The following is a 25,267-nucleotide window of genomic DNA, read 5'->3' as shown; positions in this document are numbered from 1 at the left end:
ATTGGTGCGTTCACCTTAAGACATCCAGTGGAACAGCCACTTTACAATAGTGCATCTAAATCTTTTAAGGGGGGTGAGAAGGATTACTTTATCCTATCCTAGGTATTCCTGAAAGAGGTGGGGTTTCAGGTGTCTCCGGAAGGTGGTGATTGACTCCGCTGTCCTGGCGTCGTGAGGGAGTTTGTTCCACCATTGGGGGGCCAGAGCAGCGAACAGTTTTGACTGGGCTGCGCAGGAACTGTACTTCCTCAGTGGTAGGGAGGCGAGCAGGCCAGAGGTGGATGAACGCAGTGCCCTTGTTTGGGTGTAGGGCCTGATCAGAGCCTGGAGGTACTGAGGTGCCGTTCCCCTCACAGCTCCGTAGGCAAGCACCATGGTCTTGTAGCGGATGCGAGCTTCAACTGGAAGCCAGTGGAGAGAGCGGAGGAGCGGGGTGACGTGAGAGAACTTGGGAAGGTTGAACACCAGACGGGCTGCGGCGTTCTGGATGAGTTGTAGGGTTTAATGGCACAGGCAGGGAGCCCAGCCAACAGCGAGTTGCAGTAATCCAGACGGGAGATGACAAGTGCCTGGATTAGGACCTGCGCTGCTTCCTGTGTGAGGCAGGGTCGTACTCTGCGGATGTTGTAGAGCATGAACCTACAAGAACGGGCCACCGCCTTGATGTTAGTTGAGAACGACAGGGTGTTGTCCAGGATCACGCCAAGGTTCTTAGCGCTCTGGGAGGAGGACACAATGGAGTTGTCAACCGTGATGGCGAGATCATGGAACGGGCAGTCCTTCCCCGGGAGGAAGAGCAGCTCCGTCTTGCCGAGGTTCAGCTTGAGGTGGTGATCCGTCATCCACACTGATATGTCTGCCAGACATGCAGAGATGCGATTCGCCACCTGGTCATCAGAAGGGGGAAAGGAGAAGATTAATTGTGTGTCGTCTGCATAGCAATGATAGGAGAGACCATGTGAGGTTATGACAGAGCCAAGTGACTTGGTGTATAGCGAGAATAGGAGAGGGCCTAGAACATATGATAATGGGCCTCTGTACGCCTATGTAGATATTCTATTAAAAAATCTGCTGTTTCCAGCTACAATAGTCATTTACCACATTACCAATGTCAACACTGTATTTATGATAAGATTTTGTTATTTTAATGGACAAAAAAATGAGCTTTTCTTTCAAAAACTGTGACCCCAATCTTTTGAACGGTAGTGTATAACACACTGTGGCTGAAAGGCACAACTCCCAATATTAGTGAATGACAAATCAATGTAGTTCTCATCATATTTGTGCCTCTGATGGTCCAACGTCGCTGTCTGTTCGGTGCTTTCCCGGGTTAGGGGGCAGTAGCGCTTCGGCTGCATCAAATTCACAACTGTCAGTGTTTGTGCTTGCTGGTCTAACAACAAATGTAGAATTACGGATGTTAGCATTGGATGTGCTCATGGAAGCAGAACAACTTGTGTCGTCGACAGGTGCAGGTGTAGTCCTGCTGGTAGTAGAAGTACTACTAGTCTCTATGGAAATGGGCCTTACTTTTTTTAACCATTTATCCATTTTCGAGCAAACGGAATGAGCAGCAGCTACGTTTGGCTCCATACGGACTGTTAGTGGATTTTCCGCGAGAGAGTAACGGTTAATGTGATTGGATGTTAATTTTTTGACCAGGCTACCTATATTTGACATTAGTGTTCAGCGAAATAACAACACAGATGGTTTAATTTTATTTTTGGCAGTAAAACGAGGCTACTCGGCGCGGGAAAAAACCTCACCCAAATGTATAGCCCCGTTGGAAAATATAAATGGACTGTTTGAAAATGTGAAGAAATATTATATATATATATATTTTTGAATCACTTTTATTTGGCGTACCCCAGACGGCATTGCACTTACTTGGGAATACCAGCTTTAGATACAGTTGATGTTGGAAGTTAACATAAACTATAGTTTTGGCAAGTCTGTTAGGACATCTACTGTTTGCATTGACACAAGCCATTTTTCCAACTATTGTTTACGGACAGATAATTTCACTTATAATTCACTATCACAATTCTAGTGGGTCAGACGTTTACATACACTAAGTTGACTGTGCCTTTAAACAGCTTGGAAAATTCCAGAAAATGATGTCATGGCTTTAGAAGCTTCTGATAGGCTAATTGACATCATTTGAGTCAATTGGAGGTGTACCTGTGGATGTATTTCAAGGCCTACCTTCAAACTCAGTGCCTCTTTGCTTGACGTCATGGGAAAATCAAAAGAAATCAGCCTTGACCTCAGAAAAACAATTGTAGACCTCCACAAGTCTGGTTCATCCTTGGGAGCAATTTCCAAATGGCTGAAGGTACCACGTCCATCTGTATAAACACCATGGGACCACGCAGCCGTCATACCTCTCAGGAAGGAGACGCGTTCTGTCTCCTAGAGATGAACGTACTTTGGTGCGAAAAGTGCAAATTAATCCCGAACAACAATCAATCCTGAACAACAATTTGCAAAGGACCTTGTGAAGATGCTGGAGGAAACGGGTACAAATGCATCTATATCCACAGTAGAACAAGTCCTATATCGACATCTGAAAGGCCGCTCAGCAAGGAAGAAGCCACTGCTCCAAATCCGCCATTACAAAAAGCCAGACTATGGTTTGCAACTGCACATGGGGACAAAGATTGTACTTTTGGAGAAATGTCCCCTGGTCTGATGAAACAAAAATATAACTGTTTGGCCATAATGACCATCATTGTGTTTGGAGGAAAAGGGGGGGCTTGCAAGCCAAAGAACACCATCCCAACCGTGAAGCACGGGGATGCAACATCATGTTCTGGGGTTGCTTTGCTGCAGGGGGGACTGGTGCACTTCACAAAATAGATGGCATCATGAGGTAGACATCAGTCAGGAAGTTGAAGCTTGTTCGCAAATGGGTCTTCCAAATGGACAATGACTCCAAGCATACTTCCAAAGTTGTGGCAAAATTGCTTATGGACAACAAAGTCAAGATATTTGAGTGGCCATCACAAAGCCCTGACCTCAATCCTATAGAAAATTTGTGGGCAAAATTGAAAAGGCGTGTGTGAGCAAGGAGGCTTATAAACCAGCTCTGTCAGGAGGAATGGGTCAAAATTCACCCAACTTATTGTGGGAAGCTTGTGGAAGGCTACCCAACATGTTTGACCCAAGTTAAACAATTATAAGGCAATGCTACCAAATACTAATCGAGTGCATGTAAACTTCTGACCCACTGAGAATGTGAAGAAAGAAATAAAGGCTGAAATAAATCATTCTCTCTAGTATTATTCTGACATGTCACATTCTTAAAATAAAGACAATTAATTTTTACTAGGATTAAATGTCAGGAATTGTGGAAAAACTGAGTTTAAATGTATTTTGCTAAGGTGTGTGTAAACGTCCGACTTCAATTTAAGATAAATTTTCCAGTAGGATGTACTGCCCAGCTTATTGTTATTTTTTTCTGATAGTGGATATAACGTTGATCATCTGACGTTGTTTTTAAAGGTACAAATTCAACATATTTTATACAAGGTTTGTCTATGTTGAAATTTGCTTACCAATGATAACATAACGTGTGGTTGAAATTTCAACCTCAAAACAAAAGTTACTTTTTTCAAGTCCAATGTATTTTCCAGAGATTCCACATCACAATACTTTACAAATTACATTAAAACAATGTTGATTCAACCAGTTTGTACCTAGTGGGAAAGAGCTCTGCTCTGTTTTTTCTGCACTGCGTGAGTGTGTGAGCGCACGTGCCTGCGCTGCTGGCACGGAGGACACTGCGGTCTTGTTTGTCAGTTTTCTCGCTTAAGGACAAATCTTTCCCCTGGCAGGAACACCTTGCTGCAGAATCACATGAGGCAATACTCCAGCTAGAGTTACACACACACACACACTATATCCTGTATAAATACTGTATAGGTGATCACAGCCGATACGGGAAACATAAATCATTACTAATCTGGGAATATACCAGCCAGAGAAATGGCCATAATTGGCCATTAAACCAATAGATCCGTGTTTATATCAGTAGTCGATCTCCCCAGCAGCATCTCTGTATTTGTCCCAAATGGCTCCCTATTTGATGCACTACCATAAAGCTCTGGTATAGGGAATAGGGTAGCGTGTGTCACATGCGCCGATTTCAATGGGTGTAGACCTTACAGTGAAATGCTTACTTAACCAACAAGTTTTAAAAAATATGCCAAAAACAATATGAATAAGAAATGAAAGTAACAAATAATTAAAGAGCAGCAGTAAAAACAAAAAAATATATTTATTTATTTATTATTTCACCTTTATTTAACTAGGTAGGCAAGTTGAGAACAAGTTCTCATTTACAATTGCGACCTGGCCAAGATGAAGCAAAGCAGTTTGACACATACAACAACACATAGTTACACATGGAGTAAAACAAACATACAGTCAATAATACAGTAAAAAATAAGTCTATATACGATGTGAGCAAATGAGGTGAGATAAGGGAGGTAAAGGCAAAAAAAAGGCCATGGTGGCGAAGTAAATACAATATAGCAAGTAAAACACTGGAATGGTAGATTTGCAGTGGAAGAATGTGCAAAGTATAAATAAAAATAATGGGCTGCAAAGGAGCAAAATAAATAAATAAATACAGTAGGGGAAGAGGTAGTTTGGGCTAAATTATAGACGGGCTATGTACAGGTGCAGTAATATGTGAGCTGCTCTGACAGCTGGTGCTTAAAGCAATTGACGGCGATAAGTGTTTCCAGTTTCTGAGATTTTTGTAGTTCTTTCCAGTCGTTGGCAGCATAAATACCGATAGGGAGGCTATATACAGGGGGTAATAACGATAGCGAAATAATGATAGCGAGGCTATATACAGGGGGTACTGGTACAGAGTCAATGGTTAGTCGAGGTAATTGAGGTAATATGTACATGTAGGTAGAGTTATTAAAGTGACTATGCATGGATACTAACAGAGAGTAGCAGCAGGACAGAAGAGGGGGAGGGGCAATGCAAATAGTCTGTGGCCATTTCATTAGATGTTCGGGGGTCTTATGGCTTGGGGGTAGAAGCTGTTTTAGAAGCCTCTTGTACCTAGACTTGGCGCTACGGTACTGCTTGCCGTGCGGTAGCAAAGAGAACAGTCCATGACTAGGGTGGCTGGAGTATTTGACCATTTTTAGGGCCTTCCTCTGACACTGCCTGGTATAGAGGTCCTGGATGGCAGAAAGGTCTGTAGTGCCTTGCGGTCAGAGGCCGAGTGGTTGCCATACCAGGCAGTGATGCAACCTGCTCTCAATGGTGCAGCTGTAGAACCTTTTGAGGATCTGGGGACCCATGCCAAATATTTTCAGTCTCCTGAGGGGGATCGGTTTTGTTGTGCCCTCTTCACGATTGTCTTTGTGTGCTTGGACCATGTTTGTTTGTTGGTGATGTGGACGCCAAAGAACTTGAAGCTGTCAACCTGCTCCACTACAGCCCCGTCGATGAGAATGGGGGTGTGCTTGGTCCTCCTTTTCCTGTATGTCCACAGTCATCTCCTTTGTCTTGATCACGTTGAGGGAGAGGTTTTTGTCCTGGCACCACACGGCCAGGTCTCTGAATCTCCTCCCTATAGGCTGTCTCGTCTTTGTCGGTGATCAGGCCTACCACTGATGGGTCATCGGCAAACTTAATGATGGTGTTGGAGTCGTGCCTGGCTGTGCAGTCATGATTGAACAGGGAGTACAGTAGGGGACTGAGCACGCACCCGTGTTGAAGATCAGCGTGGCGGATGTGTTGTTATCTACCCTTACCTCCTGGGGGCAGCCCGTCAGGAAGTCCAGGATCCAGTTGCAGAGGGAGGTGTTTAGACCCAGGGTCCTTAGCTTAGTGGTGAGCTTTGTGGGCACTATGGCGTTGAAAGCTGAGCTATAGTCAATGAATAGCATTATCACAAAGGTGTTCCTTTTGTCCAGGTCGGAAAGGGCCGTGTGGAGTGCAATCGAGATTGCATCATCTGTGGATCTGTTAGGGCGGTATGCAAATTGGAGTAGGTCTAGGGTTTCTAGGATAATGGTGTTGATGTGAGCCAAGACCAGCCTTTCAAAGCACTTCATGGCTACAGATGTGAGTGCTACGGGTCTGTAGTCATTTAAGCTGGTTACCTTAGTGTTCTTGGGCACAGTGTTACTTGCCTCGAAGCGAGCATAGAAGTAATTTAGCTTGTCTAGTACATTTACATTACATTTAAGTCATTTAGCAGACGCTCTTATCCAGAGCGACTTACAAATTGGTGCGTTCACCTTAAGACATCCAGTGGAACAGCCACTTTACAATAGTGCATCTAAATCTTTTAAGGGGGGGTGAGAAGGATTACTTTATCCTATCCTAGGTATTCCTGAAAGAGGTGGGGTTTCAGGTGTCTCCGGAAGGTGGTGATTGACTCCGCTGTCCTGGCGTCGTGAGGGAGTTTGTTCCACCATTGGGGGGCCAGAGCAGCGAACAGTTTTGACTGGGCTGCGCGGGAACTGTACTTCCTCAGTGGTAGGGAGGCGAGCAGGCCAGAGGTGGATGAACGCAGTGCCCTTGTTTGGGTGTAGGGCCTGATCAGAGCCTGGAGGTACTGAGGTGCCGTTCCCCTCACAGCTCCGTAGGCAAGCACCATGGTCTTGTAGCGGATGCGAGCTTCAACTGGAAGCCAGTGGAGAGAGCGGAGGAGCGGGGTGACGTGAGAGAACTTGGGAAGGTTGAACACCAGACGGGCTGCGGCGTTCTGGATGAGTTGTAGGGGTTTAATGGCACAGGCAGGGAGCCCAGCCAACAGCGAGTTGCAGTAATCCAGACGGGAGATGACAAGTGCCTGGATTAGGACCTGCGCTGCTTCCTGTGTGAGGCAGGGTCGTACTCTGCGGATGTTGTAGAGCATGAACCTACAAGAACGGGCCACCGCCTTGATGTTAGTTGAGAACGACAGGGTGTTGTCCAGGATCACGCCAAGGTTCTTAGCGCTCTGGGAGGAGGACACAATGGAGTTGTCAACCGTGATGGCGAGATCATGGAACGGGCAGTCCTTCCCGGGAGGAAGAGCAGCTCCGTCTTGCCGAGGTTCAGCTTGAGGTGGTGATCCGTCATCCACACTGATATGTCTGCCAGACATGCAGAGATGCGATTCGCCACCTGGTCATCAGAAGGGGGAAAGGAGAAGATTAATTGTGTGTCGTCTGCATAGCAATGATAGGAGAGACCATGTGAGGTTATGACAGAGCCAAGTGACTTGGTGTATAGCGAGAATAGGAGAGGGCCTAGAACAGAGCCCTGGGGGACGCCAGTGGTGAGAGCGCGTGGTGAGGAGACAGATTCTCGCCACGCCACCTGGTAGGAGCGACCTGTCAGGTAGGACGCAATCCAAGCGTGGGCCGCGCCGGAGATGCCCAACTCGGAGAGGGTGGAGTGGAGGATCTGATGGTTCACAGTATCGAAGGCAGCCGATAGGTCTAGAAGGATGAGAGCAGAGGAGAGAGAGTTAGCTTTAGCAGTGCGGAGGGCCTCCGTGATACAGAGAAGAGCAGTCTCAGTTGAATGACTAGTCTTGAAACCTAGTAGGCTCGTGTCACTGGGCAGCTCTCGGCTGTGATTCCTTTTGTAAGTCTGTAATAGTTTGCAAGCCCTGCCACATCCAACACGCGTCGGAGCTGGTGTTGTACGATTCAATCTTATTCCTGTATTGACACTTTTCCTGTTTGATGGTTCGTCGGAGGGCATAGCAGGATTTTTTTATAAGCTTCCGAGTCCTGCTCCTTGAAAGTGGCAGCTCTACCCTTTACCCTTTAGCTCCATGGCTTCTGGTTGGGGTATGTATGTACAGTCACCGTGGGTACGATGTCATCAATGCACTTATTGATGAAGCCAGTGACTGATGTGGTGTACTCCTCAATGCCAATCCCGGAACATATTCCAGTCTGTGTTAGCAAAACAGTCCGTTAGCTTAGCATCTGCTTCATCTGACTACTTTTTATTGACCGAGTCACTGGTGCTTCCTGCTTAAATGTTTTTAATGTAAGCAGGAATCAGGAGGATAGAATTATGGTCAGATTTGCAAAATGGAGGGTGGGGGAGAGCTTTGTACGCGTCTCTTTGTGTGGAGTAAAGGTGGTCTAGAGTTTTATTTATTAAAATTTTCCCCTCTGGTTGCGCATTTAACATGCTTGTAGAAGTTTGGTTAAATGGATTTAAGTTTCCCTGCATTAAAGTCCACGGCCACTAGGAGTGCTGCTTCTGGATGAGTGTTTTACTGTTTACTTATGGCGGTATACAGCTCATTGAGTGCAGTCTTAGTGCCAGTATCGGTCTGTGGTGGTATGTAGACCGCTATGAAAAATACAGATCAACTCTCTAGGTGTGGTCTACAGCCTCAGGAAAGCAAAACCTTGAGACTTCCTTAGATATCGTGCACCAGCTGTTGTTTACAAATATACATAGACCGGCACCGCTTGTCTTTCCAGAGGCTGCTGTTCTCTCCTGCCGATACAGTGTATAACCCACCAGCTATATGTTTTTTTTTTATGTCCCATTTAATCTTAATCTTGCTGGTAGGTCATCGATTTTAGTTTCATGTAACACCATTCTTTCCTATGAGAAGCTCAATAGCGCATTAAAACTAAATTAAGTCTGTTCAGATGCCGTCTCATGGAGACATAACGTGCAGTTTTGGCAACTCCAGGAAGTGACGTTGCAGGCTTGCTCGGCGCTGCCTCCTCTCATTGAGTAACTCAAGTTGAAGGTCTACCAGGGTATTGTAGGCTGCCATTAGCAACCAAATTATCCTTGTAACTTCTTATGAATGCGAATTTTTTAATAATCGGTTCAAGGACATACGTCTGGTGTATTAGAAGCAGTTATTGGTACCACCAAAGTTTTTATTTATTTACATGAAGATTGACCACAAAGGCTGCCAGTTTTCCATTCAATATAATGGGGATCCTGTTTTCTGCTAACAATGCCTTCTGTACCGCGTCCAGCCTTGAACTTCAGCGGCTTCAATGAGAGTGGGCAGTGGTTCTCCCCTGTATCAAACGCACTAATCCTCATCAATTTGCACACAGCACACAGTAAACACACAGACATGCATCTGCATATGCATCTGTACTGAACAAAAATATAAACGCAACATGCAAAAGGCAACCATTTTCAATGATTTTACTGAGTAAACAGTTCATATAAAGAAAATCAACCAATTTTGAAATTAATTAATTAAGCCCTAATCTATGGATTTCACATGACTGGGCAGGGGTGCAGCTATTGGTGGGCCTGGGAGTGCATAGGCCCACCCACTGGGGAGCCAGGACCTTCTCCCAACAAAGGGCTTTTTTTCAGTTTGACGTACTTCCAAATTCTCTAAAACAATTTTGGAGGTGACTTATGGTAGAGAAATTAACATTAAATTCTCTGGCAACGGCTATGTTAGAAATTCCTGCAATCAACATGCCAATTGCACGCTCCCTCAAAACTTGAGACATCTGTTGCATTGTGTTGTGACAAAACGGCACATTTTGGAGTGGCCTTTTATTGCCCCCAGCACAAGGTGCACCTTTGTAATGATCATGCTGTTTAATCAGCTTCTTCATATGCCACACCTTTCAGGTGGATGGATTATCTTAGCAAAAGAGAAATGCTCACTAACGGATGTGAACAAGTTTGCACAACATTTGAGAAAAATAAGCTTTTTGTGCATATGGAACTTTTCTGTTATCTTTTATTTCATTTCATGAAACATGGAAACGATCTTTACATGTTGTGTTTATATTTTTGTTCAGTATAGATATACAGATGTCATTTGTTCCTGATTTGTTGCAAGAACGAAACAACTCATGCGTACATATGAACACACTACTGTATATTTCAAAATGAATCACGTCACAGGACATTAACATGGAAACATGCAAGCTCACACACACCCTGTTCTTAACAATGTCTCTGCTGAAAAGCTTTATTTGCTTGCTTGTTGTCAGTGGAAGGAAGCTGCTGTGGATTGCAGAGGGGGGGCTACTAAGGCAGCTATGGCTGCTGTCTGAAAGGAGGGAGAAACACACACACGTTTTGAATTTAGCCAACACGGCAACTGGGTAGAAATTAGACCTGATTTACAGGAATGCACTTCTTACTGCCTCGATTCAGGGAACATGTTTAATCTTTCCCACTGGATCGTTTCAGAATGGTTCAGAGAGTCAATACTCCTGAGGGCTTCTGCCTAACCTCTCACTGACTACAGGGAAGGCCTTTTTATATGGACTGATTACTTGGGATGGGTTAGCTGGAAGGGGATATTCTCTTGACAATCGAAGAGTCATATAGCAGATTGAGAAAAACAGCAAGGCTGGCTTTGGAGTGTAGCCATTTTACGTCAAATTAGCAATTCGCCAAGCAAGCACACTTCTTATAACCCCCGCCCTGCCTTTGCCCAAGACACTAACCAAGCCTTTGGTGCTATCAAGAGAGCCACCACAGCAGTCAATCTGCCAGCTGTAAACGCATATCCACACACCAAAGCCACTATCAGACACTTGCTTACTTTGTAGAGTGGGGAAACTATGTAGTTTTATGGGTTTAAGATGAAGGAATCACACTTTTGACATCCTCTACTTCTAAATGTGTTGAACATAGAATCTGTTCTGTGATTGGTTGATGGTTGGGCATTTCTCTGTGTGTGTCTGTGTCTGTGTGTATGTGTGTGTTGCATGTGTGCGCTCCAGTTGTCAATGAGTAGAGCTGGCTACCACATGCCAGTCTGTCTGTCTCGCCACCTGGTTTGAATCTTCTGCCTTTCCTCAACTACCAACCAACCGGAATAACCTGAAATGTTTTCTATATAGACACAGATGAGGGCAGATTCACACGCACACACAGATAAATAAACATGCTTGCTGTATTCTGTCTGGAGCCTATGGTCTTTCCATAAACTAGTGTACCAGTGAGGATTTCCTACGCTGGACAACTGATTACAGCTGTTGATAAGTCATTGATAAATATCTGCAAATGTTTTTTTTTCACGTCATTACATTAAGATAGCTACAGTACCAGTCAAAAGTTTGGACACTCCTAATCGTTCAAGGGTTTTTCTTTATTTTTACTATTTTCTATATTGTAGAATAATAGTGAAGACATCAAAACTATGAAATAACACATATGGAATCCTTTAGTAACCAAAAAAGTGTTAAACATGTCTAAACATTTTTATATTTGAGATTCTTCAAATTAGCCAACCTTTGCCTTTGCCAAGAGTGTGCAAAGCTGTCATTCTCTCAACCAGCTTCATAAGGTAGTTACCTGGAATGTATTTCAATTAATAGGGGTGCCTTGTTAAAAGTTCATTTGTGGAATTTCTTTCACTCTTAATGTGTTTGAGCCAATCAGTTGTGCTGTAACAAGGTAGGGGTGGTATACAGAAGATAGCCCTATTTGGTAAAAGACCAAGTCCATATTTTGGCAAGAACAGCTCAAATAAGCAAAGAGAAACAACGGACATCATTACTTTGCAGTCCAACTCATCCCAAACCATCTTAATTGGGTTGAGGTCGGGTGATTGTGGAGGCCAGGTCATCTGATGCAGCAATCCATTTAAACAGGTCATTGTCCTGTTTAAAAACAAATGATAGTCCCACTAAGCGCAAACCAGATGGGATGGCGTATCACTGCAGAATTTTGTGGTTACAATGCTGGTTAATTGTGCCTCAAAATGTAAATAAATCACTGACAGTGTCACCAGGAAAGCACCCCAACACCTTCACACTACCTCCTCCATGCTTCACTGTGGGAACCACACATGCGGAGATCATCAGTTCACCTACTCTGCGTCTCACAAAGACACGGCGGTTGGAACCAAAAATCTCAAATTTGGACTCATCAGACCAAAGAACAGATTTCCACCAGTCTAATGTCCATTGCTCAAGTTTCTTGTCCCAAGCAAGTCTCTTCTTATTGGTGTCCATTTGTAGTGGTTTCTTTGCAGAAATTTGACCATGAAGGCCTGATTCACGCAGTCTCCTCTGAGCAGTTGATGTTGACATGTCTGTTACTTGAACTCCGAAGCATTTATTTGGGCTGGAATCTGAGGTGCGGTTAACTCTAATGAACTTATCCTCAGCAGCAGAGGTAACTCTGGGTCTTCCTTTCCTGTGGCGGTCCTCATTAGTGCCAGTTTCATCATAGCGCTTGATGGTATTTGCGACTGCACTTTAAATGTTCCGCATTACCATGTCTTAAAGTAATTGTGGACTGTTGTTTCTCTTTGCTTATTTGACCTGTTCTTGCCATAATATGGACTTAGTCTTATATCAAATAGGGCTATAATTTTGTATACCACCCCTACCTTGTCACAACACAACTGATTGGCTCAAATGCATTAAGAAGGAAATAAATTCCACAAATTAACTTTTAACAAGGGACACCTGTTAATTGAAATGCATTCCAGGTGACTACCTCATGAAGCTGGTTGAGCTGTCGTCAAGGCAAAGGGTGGCTACTTTGAATAATCTAAAATATATTTGGATTTGTTTAACACTTTTTTTTTTGGTTGCTACACGATTCCATATGTTATTTCGTAGTTTTGATGTCTTCGCTATTATTCTACAATGTAAAAATAAATAAAGATTATTTATTTTTTTTACAATTAAATGTTTTAAATACAGTAGTCCCTTGAAGTCCTTGAATTTGACATGTTAATGTCTGTATGAACCCTGCTTAAATGATGTATAGTTGTACGCCTATGTTTTATAGATATTTACACTGAGTAAACAAACATTAATAGCACCTTCCTAATATTGAGTTGCACCCGTTGGAGCATGGACTCTACAAGGTGTCAAAAAAAAAAAAAAGTTTAAATGTAACCTTTTTTTTTTAACTAGGCAAGTCAGTTAAGAACAAATTCTTATTTACAATGACTGCCTCCCCCGGCCAAACCCTAACCTGGATGACGCTGGGCCAATTGTGCGCCGGCCTATGGGACTCCCAATCAATCGGTTGCGATACAGCCTGGAACCAAACCAGGGTATGTAGTGACGCCTCTAGCACTGAGATGCAGTGCCTTAGACTGCTGCACCACTCAGGAGCACTTAAATATGTTGTTTTGCCTATTCACCCTCTGAATGGGGCACACACACAATCCATGTCTCAAGTTTTAGGTGTCCCTACCCTTCATATACACTGATTTGAAGTCGATTTAACAAGTGACTTCAATAAGGGAGCATAGCTATCACCTGGGCAGTCTGTCATGAAAAGAGCAGGTGTTCTTAATGTGTTTTACACTCAGTATACATTCCTTGAAGTACACGTGGAACTGCATAAAAAATATTATTATTTTGTTTCAAACCATTTTGAAATGTTGATCCTAATGTCACACATTGGTCCCAGTTATTTATAGAAAGACGCCTATACACCCTGGGTCGTAGTACTGAACCAGGAATAGGTAAGACTTCTGTGCTGCTACTGCTAATTCAATCTAGTGACTCCTCACAACACTTGATAAAGAATCTGTCTGGAACGTAATGAAATATTTTTTGTGCTTATATTGAGTGTAGACAGTAGCAGCAGCAGGTAGCAATTTGATTAGCTATTTAGCAGTCTTGTTTAGAAATCTTATGGCTTGGGGTAGAAGCTGTTCAGGATCCTGTTGGTTCCAGACTTAATGCATGGGTACTGTTTGCCATGCTCTAGCATAGAGAACATTCTATGGCTTGGGTGCTTCGCAAGCACAGTGCTGTTTATGACTTCAAGCCTATCAGCCTAATGGCCTGTGTAACCGATGTGAAATGGCTAGCTAGTTAGCTGGGTGTGCGCTAATAGCGTTTCAAACGTCACTCGCTCTGAGACTTGGAGTAGTTATTCCCCTTGCTCTACAAGGGCCGCGGCTTATGTGGAGCGATGGGTAACGCTGCTTCGAGGGTGGCTGTTGTCGATGTGTTCCTGGTCCGAGCCCAGGTAGGGGCGAGGAGAGGAACGGAAGCTATACTGTTACACTGTCAATACTATAGTGCCTATAAGAGCATCCAATAGTCAAATGTATATGAAATACAAATGGTATAGAGAGAGAGAGTCCTATAAATACTATATTAACTACAACCTTAAACCTCTTACCTTGGAATATTGAATTCTCATGTTAAAAGGAACCACCAGCTTTCATATGTTCTCATGTTCTGAGCAAGGAACTCAAACGTTAGCTTTTTTACATGGCACATGTTGCACTTTTACTTCTCCAACACTTTGTTTTTGCATTATTTAAACCAAATTGAACATGTTTCATTATTTATTTGAGGCTAAATGGATTTTTATTGATGTATTATATTAAGTTAAAATAAGTGTTCATCCAGTATTGTTGTAATTGTCATTATTACAAATAAATAAATAAAAATCGACCGATTTAATCGGTATTGGCTTTTTTGGTCCTCCAATAATCGGTATCGGCGTTGAAAAATCATAATCGGTCGACCTCTAATTGACATACAGTACTGGACCAAATCATAAACTATGAAGAAAAAGATAATACATTTTAGTTTATTCATGTATTTATTTTATAGACACCTAAGCTACTCATAGTTTTCTCAGAGTGCTATCGAATTCATAAACATGAAACCATTTAAGCCTAATTGAATAATAAAGGAAATTAGAGAGTGGAATGTAAGGTTGGAGGCAATTTAGTTAAACCAGTTAAATGATAATAAAGGCAACACTGAGGCATTGTGACTTGCCAAAATGGCAAATCTTCCATTGCTGGAGGATCTTGTTTTGCTTCCAGTGAACAAAAGTTGTTTTCTTTGTCTTTGATTTCTACATTTTGGCGAACTGAAATTAGAGACATTTCTTGCAGCTTTAAAGGGAAGGTTTGTGACCATAAATTGTCATTTGGGGCATTTTTTTTATGTAAATAAGACTTCACTAGCACAGTGTTTTAGAACGTGTCTGATATATCAAGGCAAAATACTTACAGGTGTGTGTAAATCAAGTGTACGAGCAATTGATATATACTAACTTTTTTTTACTCGCGTAAATTCTAAATTTTCTTCCTATGAGTTCATTTAGAAGCTTTGCTATGCATCATTGATAATGAGGGCCCAGGTGACTACCTCATGAAGCTGGTTGAGAGAATGCCAAGTGTGCAAAGCTGTCATCAATGCAAAGGGTGGCTGTTTGAAGAATCTCATATATTTTGATTTGTTTAACACTTTTTTTGGTTACGTCATGATTCCATATGTACAAATCTGTCGTTCTGCCCCTGAACAGGCAGTTAAGCCACTGTTCCTAGGCCGTCATTGAAAATAAGAATTTGTTCTTAACTGACTTGCCTAGTTAAATAAAGGTAAAATAAAAAATAAAAATAAATAAATAATACACTTATTATTCAGGATGCTTCTCCTTACTTCTCTTTTTAATAGGACGAGCAAACGTCACATCTCCCACATGGCTTTCTACTAGTCCGTATCTACTAAACAGAGCAGACATCACAATGTCCCGCATGGTTTTCTCCTCGACTTCTACCTACTACAGTACAATACTAATCAGGATACTAATCCGCACTCCTTCCCTTCTCTACTAGGACGAGCAGATACTTCTCTCTCCCACTTAGCTATTAAAGTAGCTAAAGTAGCTTACACATATCAATTAGGATACTGAAACTCACTCCTTTCTTTCTTTACTATTAGCAGCCAGGTTCTTTGTCAAATGTATTCATTTTTATTTAACCCTTATTTTACCAGCCATGGTCAAAGACCCAGCCACGGAAAAAAACTCTGCAGGGACCTGTTTTGTTCTGGGCTGGTCTAGTTAAAAGAACGAAAGCATAGAACCATGCATAATTGATCAGCAGAAGATGACATGGAGCCAATGATCCATTCAGGGGTGTAACGGTACACGTATTTGTACCGAACCGTTCACTCTCTCTCTTACTCTCTTACACTCTCACACACACACACACACACACACACACACACACACACACACACACACACACACAGTACCAGTCAAAAGTTTGGACACACCTACTAATTCAAGGGTTTTTCTTATTTTTTTTAAAACAATTTTCTACACTGAAGAATAATAGTGAAGACATCAAAACTACGAAATTAAGTCTAACACAGTGCAATCCGTTTTGTCACCAAAGCCCCATATACTACCCACCATTGCGACCTGTACGCTCTCGTTGGCTGGCCCTCGATTCATACTCGTCGCCAAACCCACTGGCTCCATGTCATCTACAAGACCCTGCTAGGTAAAGTCCCCCCTTATCTCAGCTCGCTGGTCACCATAGCATCTCCCACCTGTAGCACACGCTCCAGCAGGTATATCTCTCTAGTCACCCCCAAAACCAATTCTTTCTTTGGCCGCCTCTCCTTCCAGTTCTCTGCTGCCAATGACTGGAACGAACTACAAAAATCTCTGAAACTGGAAACACTTATCTCCCTCACTAGCTTTAAGCACCAACTGTCAGAGCAGCTCACAGATTACTGCACCTGTACATAGCCCACCTATAATTTAGCCCAAACAACTACCTCTTTCCCAACTGTATTTAATTTATTTATTTATTTTGCTCCTTTGCACCCCATTATTTTTATTTCTACTTTGCACATTCTTCCATTGCAAAACTACCATTCCAGTGTTTTACTTGCTATATTGTATTTACTTTGCCACCATGGCCTTTTTTGCCTTTACCTCCCTTCTCACCTCATTTGCTCACATTGTATATAGACTTGTTTATACTGTATTATTGACTGTATGTTTGTTTTACTCCATGTGTAACTCTGTGTCGTTGTATCTGTGGAACTGCTTTGCTTTATCTTGGCCAGGTCGCAATTGTAAATGAGAACTTGTTCTCAACTTGCCTACCTGGTTAAATAAAGGTAAAATAAAATAAATAAATAAAAATTCCCGGGACCACACACATGTAAAAAATAAAAAAATAAATGTATGCTAGTAATGACTGAACTTCGCTTTGGATAAAAGCGTCTGGTGAATGGCCTAAGTTACTGGTACTCGGGTGCTTTTTCAAAGCCTATGTCAGACGCACCAGTGAGTGTAATTATCTCCAATAAGTGTAATTTGCTTGAGAGAAATAAAGTTGACATTAGGAAGAAGATATGCTTAGGTATGTTTTAGGTATGCTTTAGGTATGTAATTACAAATATGTTCATTCTTTTGTTGCTCGCGATTTCCATAAAAACATTGAAATATATATATTTTTTCCCATTTTTGAAAGATATTTTCGGAGATCCCCTCCAGTACCCTGGTCTAACTCTAACAAGTCTCAATGGGGATGGTGTGGAGTCATGTAGAGGACATGGCAGTGTGAGAGATCTGGTGTGATGACGTGGAGTTAGGGAAGGCCGACAGACTCTGAAGCAGACACTGAAATGACCCCCTACCTCCCTGAGAGAGGGTACCAGGGAGGCCAAGCAGAGAGGCTGATGGGTAGACAAGACACACACTCTCCACAAACAACCAGCTAGAGTGCAAGACGGGGTCACATGCGTCTTCTTACAACACTTCACTATGCCCATCCTTATCCACCCGAGGTTCAAACTACATTATTTCCAGCCCCACCTCCCTTAAGAGAGTACCACCCAGATAGCAGAGTGCTTTCTCCTCTCCTTCATCTTGACTCCCATCTCCTGCACTCTTCTGTCTCAGCATGCTTAGTGCCTCATGGTGCACAGAGAACCATGTACACACACAACCACAAAGTGCAAATATACATGGCATAGTCAACATCCAGGTACCTGTATGCCTATTGTTACTGTATTGCGTATTCAAAGTTAACTTTTATTCATAGTGTTTTGTGTATGCTGCTACATTTCAGCCCAATTAATTTTCAACACAATTATTTAGCATTTTATTTTATCTCCTGCTTAGATAGATAATTATTTTTCAGACAGCCATTAACTACACCACAAAGTGATGCTGTTTTATTCTGCTTGGGATAACATATTCAAGGTCAATTATGAAAAGTAAGATATAAAATGTTTTATATATGGTCATGATGGGAGACAAAAATGCCAGGCTAAACCGTTCTTTTTTTTGTTCCCTCAATTGTATTCTTTAATTCCCTCAATTTTATTATCCTCGGAATCCGCAAGATTGTCTATTCGTTGCGTTTTCTGCACCGCAAAGGTCTTCCCCAGAAACGTGTGTGTGGACGTGTTTAACTATACTATAAGTCCCCACAATAGTATAGTAAATTAACAAAAATGTGACCAACTGGGGACATTGTTTGTCCCCCACTAGGTCAAATATGCGGACCAGAGTGTCGCAAAATAAATGTAGAAATCCATGTTATTCAATTATTGCACCCACACTGCTGGCGGCGCCAACGATCGTCTGAGATGCCAAGGGTTAAAATAGAACTCCCTTCTATTTCTGACGCAGATCCCACTGAAAGTCCTGCCTCTCCCATCTCCTCATTGGTTTATAGAAGCAGGTACCCACTTGACATCTCCTTTTTGGTTATACCCATGTGGGTGATTGAAAGACTAAATGTTTTGCCGGTTGTCGTGGTAATACTATGAAAGTGTAGATGCCAATCACCATATAAGTTCAAAGATGAAAAGGCCTGGAAGGAGGAGAGATGACTAAAAACTATTCGGTTGGCTGTTTTATGTTTGGGTTAATTGTCAGAGTAGAAGACCTTGTGCATTTCAGGTAAAATAACAACTCAATGTTTAGGTCCCAGGACAAATTAGCTAATAACAGCAAGCTAGCTAAATAGGACAAATTAGCTAGCAAGTGCAAGCTAACTAGCTAAATTGCCATGCATGTTGAATGCTTTTCGACCTGTCCCCAAATTAATGTCATTGGTTCAGAGTTTGTTTTGATATTTTAACCTGCGTGTCGTGATCGCGTTTGGTGTGGGGGGGGGCAACGATGGCGCATGCACGCAGTTGGTTTGGGTTCCATGTTAGGGTTGGTTTTTAGGGTTTGGCGCTAGGGTTAGGGAAAATAGGATTAGATGTTAGCCAACAGTCAGGCTAGGATAGGTAGCTAGCTAGCTAGAGTATGCCTGGAATTCTTGCCTCGTGTACGGATGAGAACATTTCATTGCAATTGTTAACACCGACGCCTCCTGGAAATTATAAATAATAAATTAGCATTCCTTTCCTTTCTGCTGCTGAGTCACATACACAATTGTAAACCAATCATAAACACATTCAGGTGCTTGGCCGGTGCCATGATTTACTGGACGTGAGCTATGGCCTTAATCTTGTTCACAAACACTTTTGTGCTCAATAGCCTGGGACGAGGTTAGCCCTGTGCATGTGGAGTAAAATACTGGGTCATGTGGAAGAGGCGCACAAAATGGACTGTCCATGTGGCATGAATCAGAGTTTGCACGAAGTGTATAGGCCTACATCTACTTAACAAGAATGCATGACAAACAAAGCAAACTAGACGAAATGGCGAAATGAGGAAGTAGTCTACATAAGTCCTAGCAATGGAGAGCTGAGACCATGGTCGACCATTCAGTGGCGCTTTGATCGATCTGCGCGGGAGATCCAAGGGAACAAATAAATACATTGAGAAAATTAATGAATACATTGAGGGAACTAATTTGAGGGAGGGAAGTTGGGAACAAATAACAAACTAAGGGAACAGATAAGCCTGGCTGTTTTTTTTTTCTCTCCACCATGACATCTATGGGGCACCATAGATATAGCCAGACTAATTTTTTTTAGAAGGTAAGAACTTTTGTTCAGGAAAATGTCTGTACAATTTGACTTGGTTGATCTCCTATTATGAGTTTTAAAAGCGTTACTTAAACATAACTGTCTGAGCTCAGACAGAGGCTTTTGTGGGAAAGTTGAAACCAGCACGGCAGCACCTGCACTTCTCTTTTCTACCGTTCTGAATGGCTAGCATTTCATTTTCTAAAATGTTTTACATTTGGACACACAAGAAGTCTTCTTTTTCGTCACATTGTGAATCCCTCTATTCAACCCTCCCATACTCATTATGCATGCACATTGCACAATATTGTCCATTAATCCAACACTGCTCTCACCTCAACTCGCTGCTTTCTGTCTTTATTAAATCCGTATATGAATATTGCACTATGTTCTGTTTCTCTCCTCTGCTCCTGATCATTCTACTGAAATCTGAAACACTTTACTTCTCCTTTAGTTTTCTGCCCTGAAATTCTATAGATTTAAGTCAGGAGGACTGAGACTAGACCACTAAACACCTCTTGGAAAGCCATTCAGGTGTGTCTTTGTCTTTACAAGTTGGGGTATTGTTCCACTGAAAATAAAACTCTGTGTTAGACTATGTTGTTTCTCCCTCTCCTGAGTATTCTACCATGAAACACACAGGAGCTCGGGTGAGGCTTCTAGGCATCTGCCCCCAAGATGTTTCAGTGTTGGGGAGGGGTGGGGTCGGGGATAGGGCCGAGGTTAACACTCATAAAGTCATAGAATGCCACGGTCGGAACCTGGGGCCCTCGACTCGGAACATCTTTATTTTGAGCCTGTCAGGCCGACTCCCAGCCTCTCCTCCATTGGTCTGGCCGTGGCTACGTTTACACTCGAGGCTCGCACTGGCTTCGGGGAAAATGTTGATATTATTCCGGGTTGTGGGGGTCTGTTTTTATGAGCACGGAGGGCTGCATGCAAGACGCTACCGAGGTTAAGTTTTGTTGGCTGTGAGCTGGAAGGGGGCAGGGGGTGGTTGCATTTAAAATGGGAAATTATGTGAGGTTCCCTCCTCACTATGTAAAGTGCTATAAGCGTCTGGACAAAACGTTGCGTAAATTCAGTCAATTATTATGATCCTTACAGGGGGTTTTCTGGATAAAAAAAGAGGCTTAGGTGGTGAGAGTGGCAGGGGGCGTGGTAGGGGATGCGGTCGACCCTGTTGGAGCAGCTGAAATGTCTTGATGAAAGCTGATATTTTATTTCTCTTCAGTTTAAAGAACATTTACTGCAATTATACACATTTTGCCATGCAGCTGAGAGAAAATGTTGCAGTTTAAAGCTAATTTCCTGCAATTCCATGCATTTTGCCATGGCTAATGCTGTGTTCTTTTGCGCAAACACAATAACAATCTATACTGCTATATACAGGTTTCCATCCAACCTTTTTTAAGCAAGTAAAGTACATGTCTGATAAAAAAAAATGTCATGACAGGCCTGATGAAAACATGCGAGAAATGGCTTTTGAAACACCTTTTTATGTGCAGATATTGATATAATAACCATTATATCGAAGTAAACTTGGAGTCACGCGATGATATGTCGTGTAGTCCACCTACTACGACTCGGGAAAGCATGCCGTTTGTTAGGCTACAGATTAAATAAATTAGGATGAACTTTACAAGGTGGTGAAAGTGCATGGTGATGAGCTTGATGCGCCTTTCCAAAAAATATTGAGGGTCTTATTCTGGTGACATGATGATCGATGCTTTGGCTGCTGTTTGACAAATAATTATAATGTCATCTTGTAGGCTATACCCGCACTTTATCTGTGAGCTGTTGGCTAGAGCGAACGTGCCAAGACCAAAGTGGGCACATTCGCTATAGCCTATAACGCTTAATTTTTTTGACAAAACCATCAGTAGAGATAAATGCCATGGAAGCCCATTTTCATTTAACTGCAAAAGTCATTTTTATGTGCACCACGTCATCACGCACAGCCTTTTATCCCCAACAAGTAAATTTGATGAAAACACATCTGGTGGGAAAATGCACATCTATTTATACGGATTTCAGAATATTTGCATAAATCTAACCAATTGGATGGAAACCTAGCACTCTCTAGGTTTTATTTTAGTGATTTCTCAAATATTATATTATTTAAAACTATATAGGTCCATTATCTTTTCGACATACTTTATATCCTTTAAGTCAACACTGAAAGCCTTTTTCCATCCCGCAAATGTATAATAATAAAAAATGACACTGTTTGGATTTAAGCGACCAGAAAAAGCGCTTAGGGGGCCCGCCCAAGGATTTCAATGGCAGGAAAATACCTGCATTATTAAGTTGGGGGTAAAGTGAGGTCTGTGTGTGTATGCTGCAATTTGTGTGTTTGTTTCTCTGCTCTTCTCTCTGAGGCAGCCAGGCCAAAACATCTGACAGCAGATCAGTGTGACAGACAGTCATTGCTTTAGGCTCTTCTTCTAGACTAGGACCCACCACATCCCCAACTAGTCTTTGACTCAATTTACTGCTCTATATCTGAGTTGTAATGAGATGTGGAAATTCAGTGATTGTCTGTTATTGCTTTAACATATTGCAAAACAATGTGAGTGACTCTGTCATTGTGTGTGTTAAGCTATAGGACATCTATTTGTGGAAACATCTGTATGTTTGGACTGTGGTGGTGTTTCGGTTTTGTTGCTTGCATGTCTATATAGTTTGATATAAACATGGTGGGGAGGGAGGAATCATTCTGTGCTGCTGGTTCCAGGTTCAGGAAGCTAGCTACGGTTGCACACAGGGCACCATGACTCTCCTGTTCCCTGTGACCCTCTCTTGTATCTACGGTCACATATCAGTTTAATAACCACCACACACACACAATACAATCACACACACAACCCTCCAACCGTAGGCTAACGTTCTGTAGCTCAGGGTGATAGTACTGCATGCGCCCTAGCCCCATAACGCTATAAATAGACCAGTGAAATATAACATGGGAAAGGAACATAGAGCAAAGCACTGAACACCTATAGTCTTCTAATTAAAAGCTGTGGAGCCAGTGAGCCAGCCGTGTAGGATCCAGCTCTTCTAGAGAATGTAATGTAGGTCACAGGGGTTTGGCAGGCAGTGGCACTGCAGTACTGGGAAACACTGGCTGGCTGACTGACTGACTGGGTGGCTATAAATCACTGCAGCACTGGAAACAGTCTGGCTCGCTGACCGCCTGCCTGGCTGGCTGTCTGGCTATATGTCACTGCAGCACATGGAACTGGCTGGATCTGGCTCTCTGGCTAGCCTTATGGAAACCGGCTACTGACTGGCCTGCTCTGGCTGGCTGACTGACTGGCTATATAGCATTGCTGTAGCTGGCCCTGTTTTGGCTGGCTGGCTGACTGACTGGCTATATAGCATTGCTGTAGCTGGCCCTGTTTGGCTGGCTGGCTGACTGACTATATAGCATTGCTGTAGCTGGCCCTGTTTGCCTGGCTGGCTAACTTATTACAAATCACTGCAGCGCTGGAAACACAAAATACAGCCTGACTGACTGAATGGCTGTTGCTGGCTGGTTGGTCACATATCTCTGCTCTGCGTGGCCTGGGTCTATGCCTGCCTGGCTGGCCAATCTTTAAAGAGAGAGAATTGATGAATGGTGGCGCTATTGGATTTTATGAGTGTTGGCCTGCTTCATGTTTTCCATGCCTCTGTAGAGTGGGTGTGGTGTTAAATTTGAACACAAGCAGTGGAAAAATCTGCTGGAAATATCTTGGACAGTGTTGTTTAGGATGTGATGGTGCTTTTGTTGAAGGGTTAGAATGTTGGTTGAGGACAGTTCCATATGAATTGCTTGCTTTAGGTTCTTGTGTTTCTATGATGGTTTGATAGGAAAGGGGATACCTATTCAGTTGCACAACTGAATGCATTCAAGCTAAATGTGTCTAAATCAGAGAGATATGGGGGGGGGCTGCCTTGATCGACGTCCACGTCGTTGGCGCCAGGGGGAGCAGTTGTTCTTGGGAGTTAACTAAGGGCAGAACGGCATATTTGTTTCTGCCACCTTGAACCAGCGACCTTTTGGTTTACCGGCCCAACGCTTTTAACCGCTAGGCTAACTGCCCCTTATAGTTGAAAGGAAGGCATGTTCAAAAAGCCACTTTTTTTAACTGAACATCTCATTGTAATCAGATTTTAGTCGAGGGTTGTTACCTGAAAGGATATTAGTTGTTATACCCCCCCCCCCTTACACAGACACGGCCTGCAAGCTCCTGTTGATCTGAAGCTAAGGGCGACAGCAGAACAAATGTGTTTAATCCTGTTGCATCAGTCAGCAGAGACCCACACCACATGGGGAAGCACCTATTATTTATAAGAACTCCCAGGCCTTATGGTAGCAGGCGGCCATAGCTGTTAACAGATCTATGGTGTTTTAGTATTTGACTGAAAGAAGACAGGCTCTGGTAGATGAGCTATATCTGTGCCAGAGGAGACAGTGTGTTAGAAGGTAAAGACATAGTGGGACTGTGTTACAATAGATGATCAAGAGAGAGCAGGCAGACCGAGAGGGAGTGACTGAGTCGCAGCTGAACAGATGGACATGGAGTTGGCCGTGGCCCTGTGACAGTGTGCCTGGGGTCGCTGGCTTGGTTCAGGCTGGCCAGACAGAGTAGCCTGGGCGTCACGCTTTGCCACGTGGTTAACAGAACCCTTACCCGCCTGCTCCTCTCGTTACAGGAGACAGCAGCAGAGACCACCGGGGGGAGGAGAAGGAGACAGGAAGACCCAGCAGCAGCAGCAGTCGCCACAACAACAACAACAACAACAACAAACAGTCAATCAACATCCTCGTGACCAGCAGCAGCACAGAGGACAGTGTGGCGGTAGCCATGGGCAGCATTTTCAGGGCCACGGCGGGCAGCGCCAGGGGCCCCTCCACCATGGCTACAGCCAGAACCGCCGCTGGCACCACAACCAGCAGGGGCAGGGAGGAGAACAGGGACCGCAGGATGGCCCGGCAGTGGGCAGAGACAGGGGGGCAACCCCAACGGGAGACAGAGACAAGGGGGCACCACCCAGAAAAAACGAAGAGACTGATGTAAAGGCAGAGGAGGCCAGCGCTAGGCTGGAGCCAGAGAGCTCAAGGGGCCCCAATGACGGGCCTCCCAGCCAGCCTGGGGGCCAGGGTGGCCCTAAAGTCTGTCTTCTGCCGTCGTCCAAAGAGAGGCTGAGGAGGAGGCTAAAAGACGAGGTAAAAGAAAGCTCTTTACTGTCTTGTCTGTCTGTCAATCACCATCGCATGCCATGGCCACACCCTCCCCTTTCTACACACATATGCACATTACACCACATGCGCATTGCGTACACACACATAAACCCACAGTAACTAATGCACCTTTTTAGATGCATACAAAGTCATTCACACACACACAGGTTTCTCAGTAAGGGTTCAGTCTGGATTAACAGTGGTGGCTTGTCTGTAGATTTTGCTGTCGTGGGTAAACTTCTCTCTTCTCTTGGGAGGAGGATAAGTAGCTGGAGCAACAGCCTTTTGATGTTTTCTGCTGTGTGCTAGACTTTTGTATTGCTGGTCTCAGCTCCAGCGTTCCCACAACCAGCCCAGCCTTAGCCCAGGACTA

The 25,267-nt window shown here is 43.4% G+C and overlaps 1 protein-coding gene across 7 annotated transcripts in view; it reads left to right on the top strand.

Moving 5' to 3' along the window:
• LOC115127665 (CBP80/20-dependent translation initiation factor) overlaps positions 1–25,267 on the top strand; it is a 131,990-nt gene that overhangs the window by 61,221 nt on the left and 45,502 nt on the right. For all 7 annotated transcript variants that reach the window (XM_029657323.2, XM_029657308.2, XM_029657303.2 and 4 more), the window contains one exon: positions 24,366–24,879. In XM_029657323.2, coding sequence (XP_029513183.1) covers positions 24,366–24,879 — 514 coding nt within the window. The remainder of the gene's footprint in view (positions 1–24,365; positions 24,880–25,267) is intronic.

The sequence above is a fragment of the Oncorhynchus nerka genome, linkage group LG4 (genome assembly GCF_034236695.1).
Source record: "Oncorhynchus nerka isolate Pitt River linkage group LG4, Oner_Uvic_2.0, whole genome shotgun sequence".
Classification (NCBI taxonomy): domain Eukaryota; kingdom Metazoa; phylum Chordata; class Actinopteri; order Salmoniformes; family Salmonidae; genus Oncorhynchus; species Oncorhynchus nerka.
Note: the sequence above shows the minus strand (reverse complement) of the source record. Positions and strands in the feature narration are given on the sequence as shown.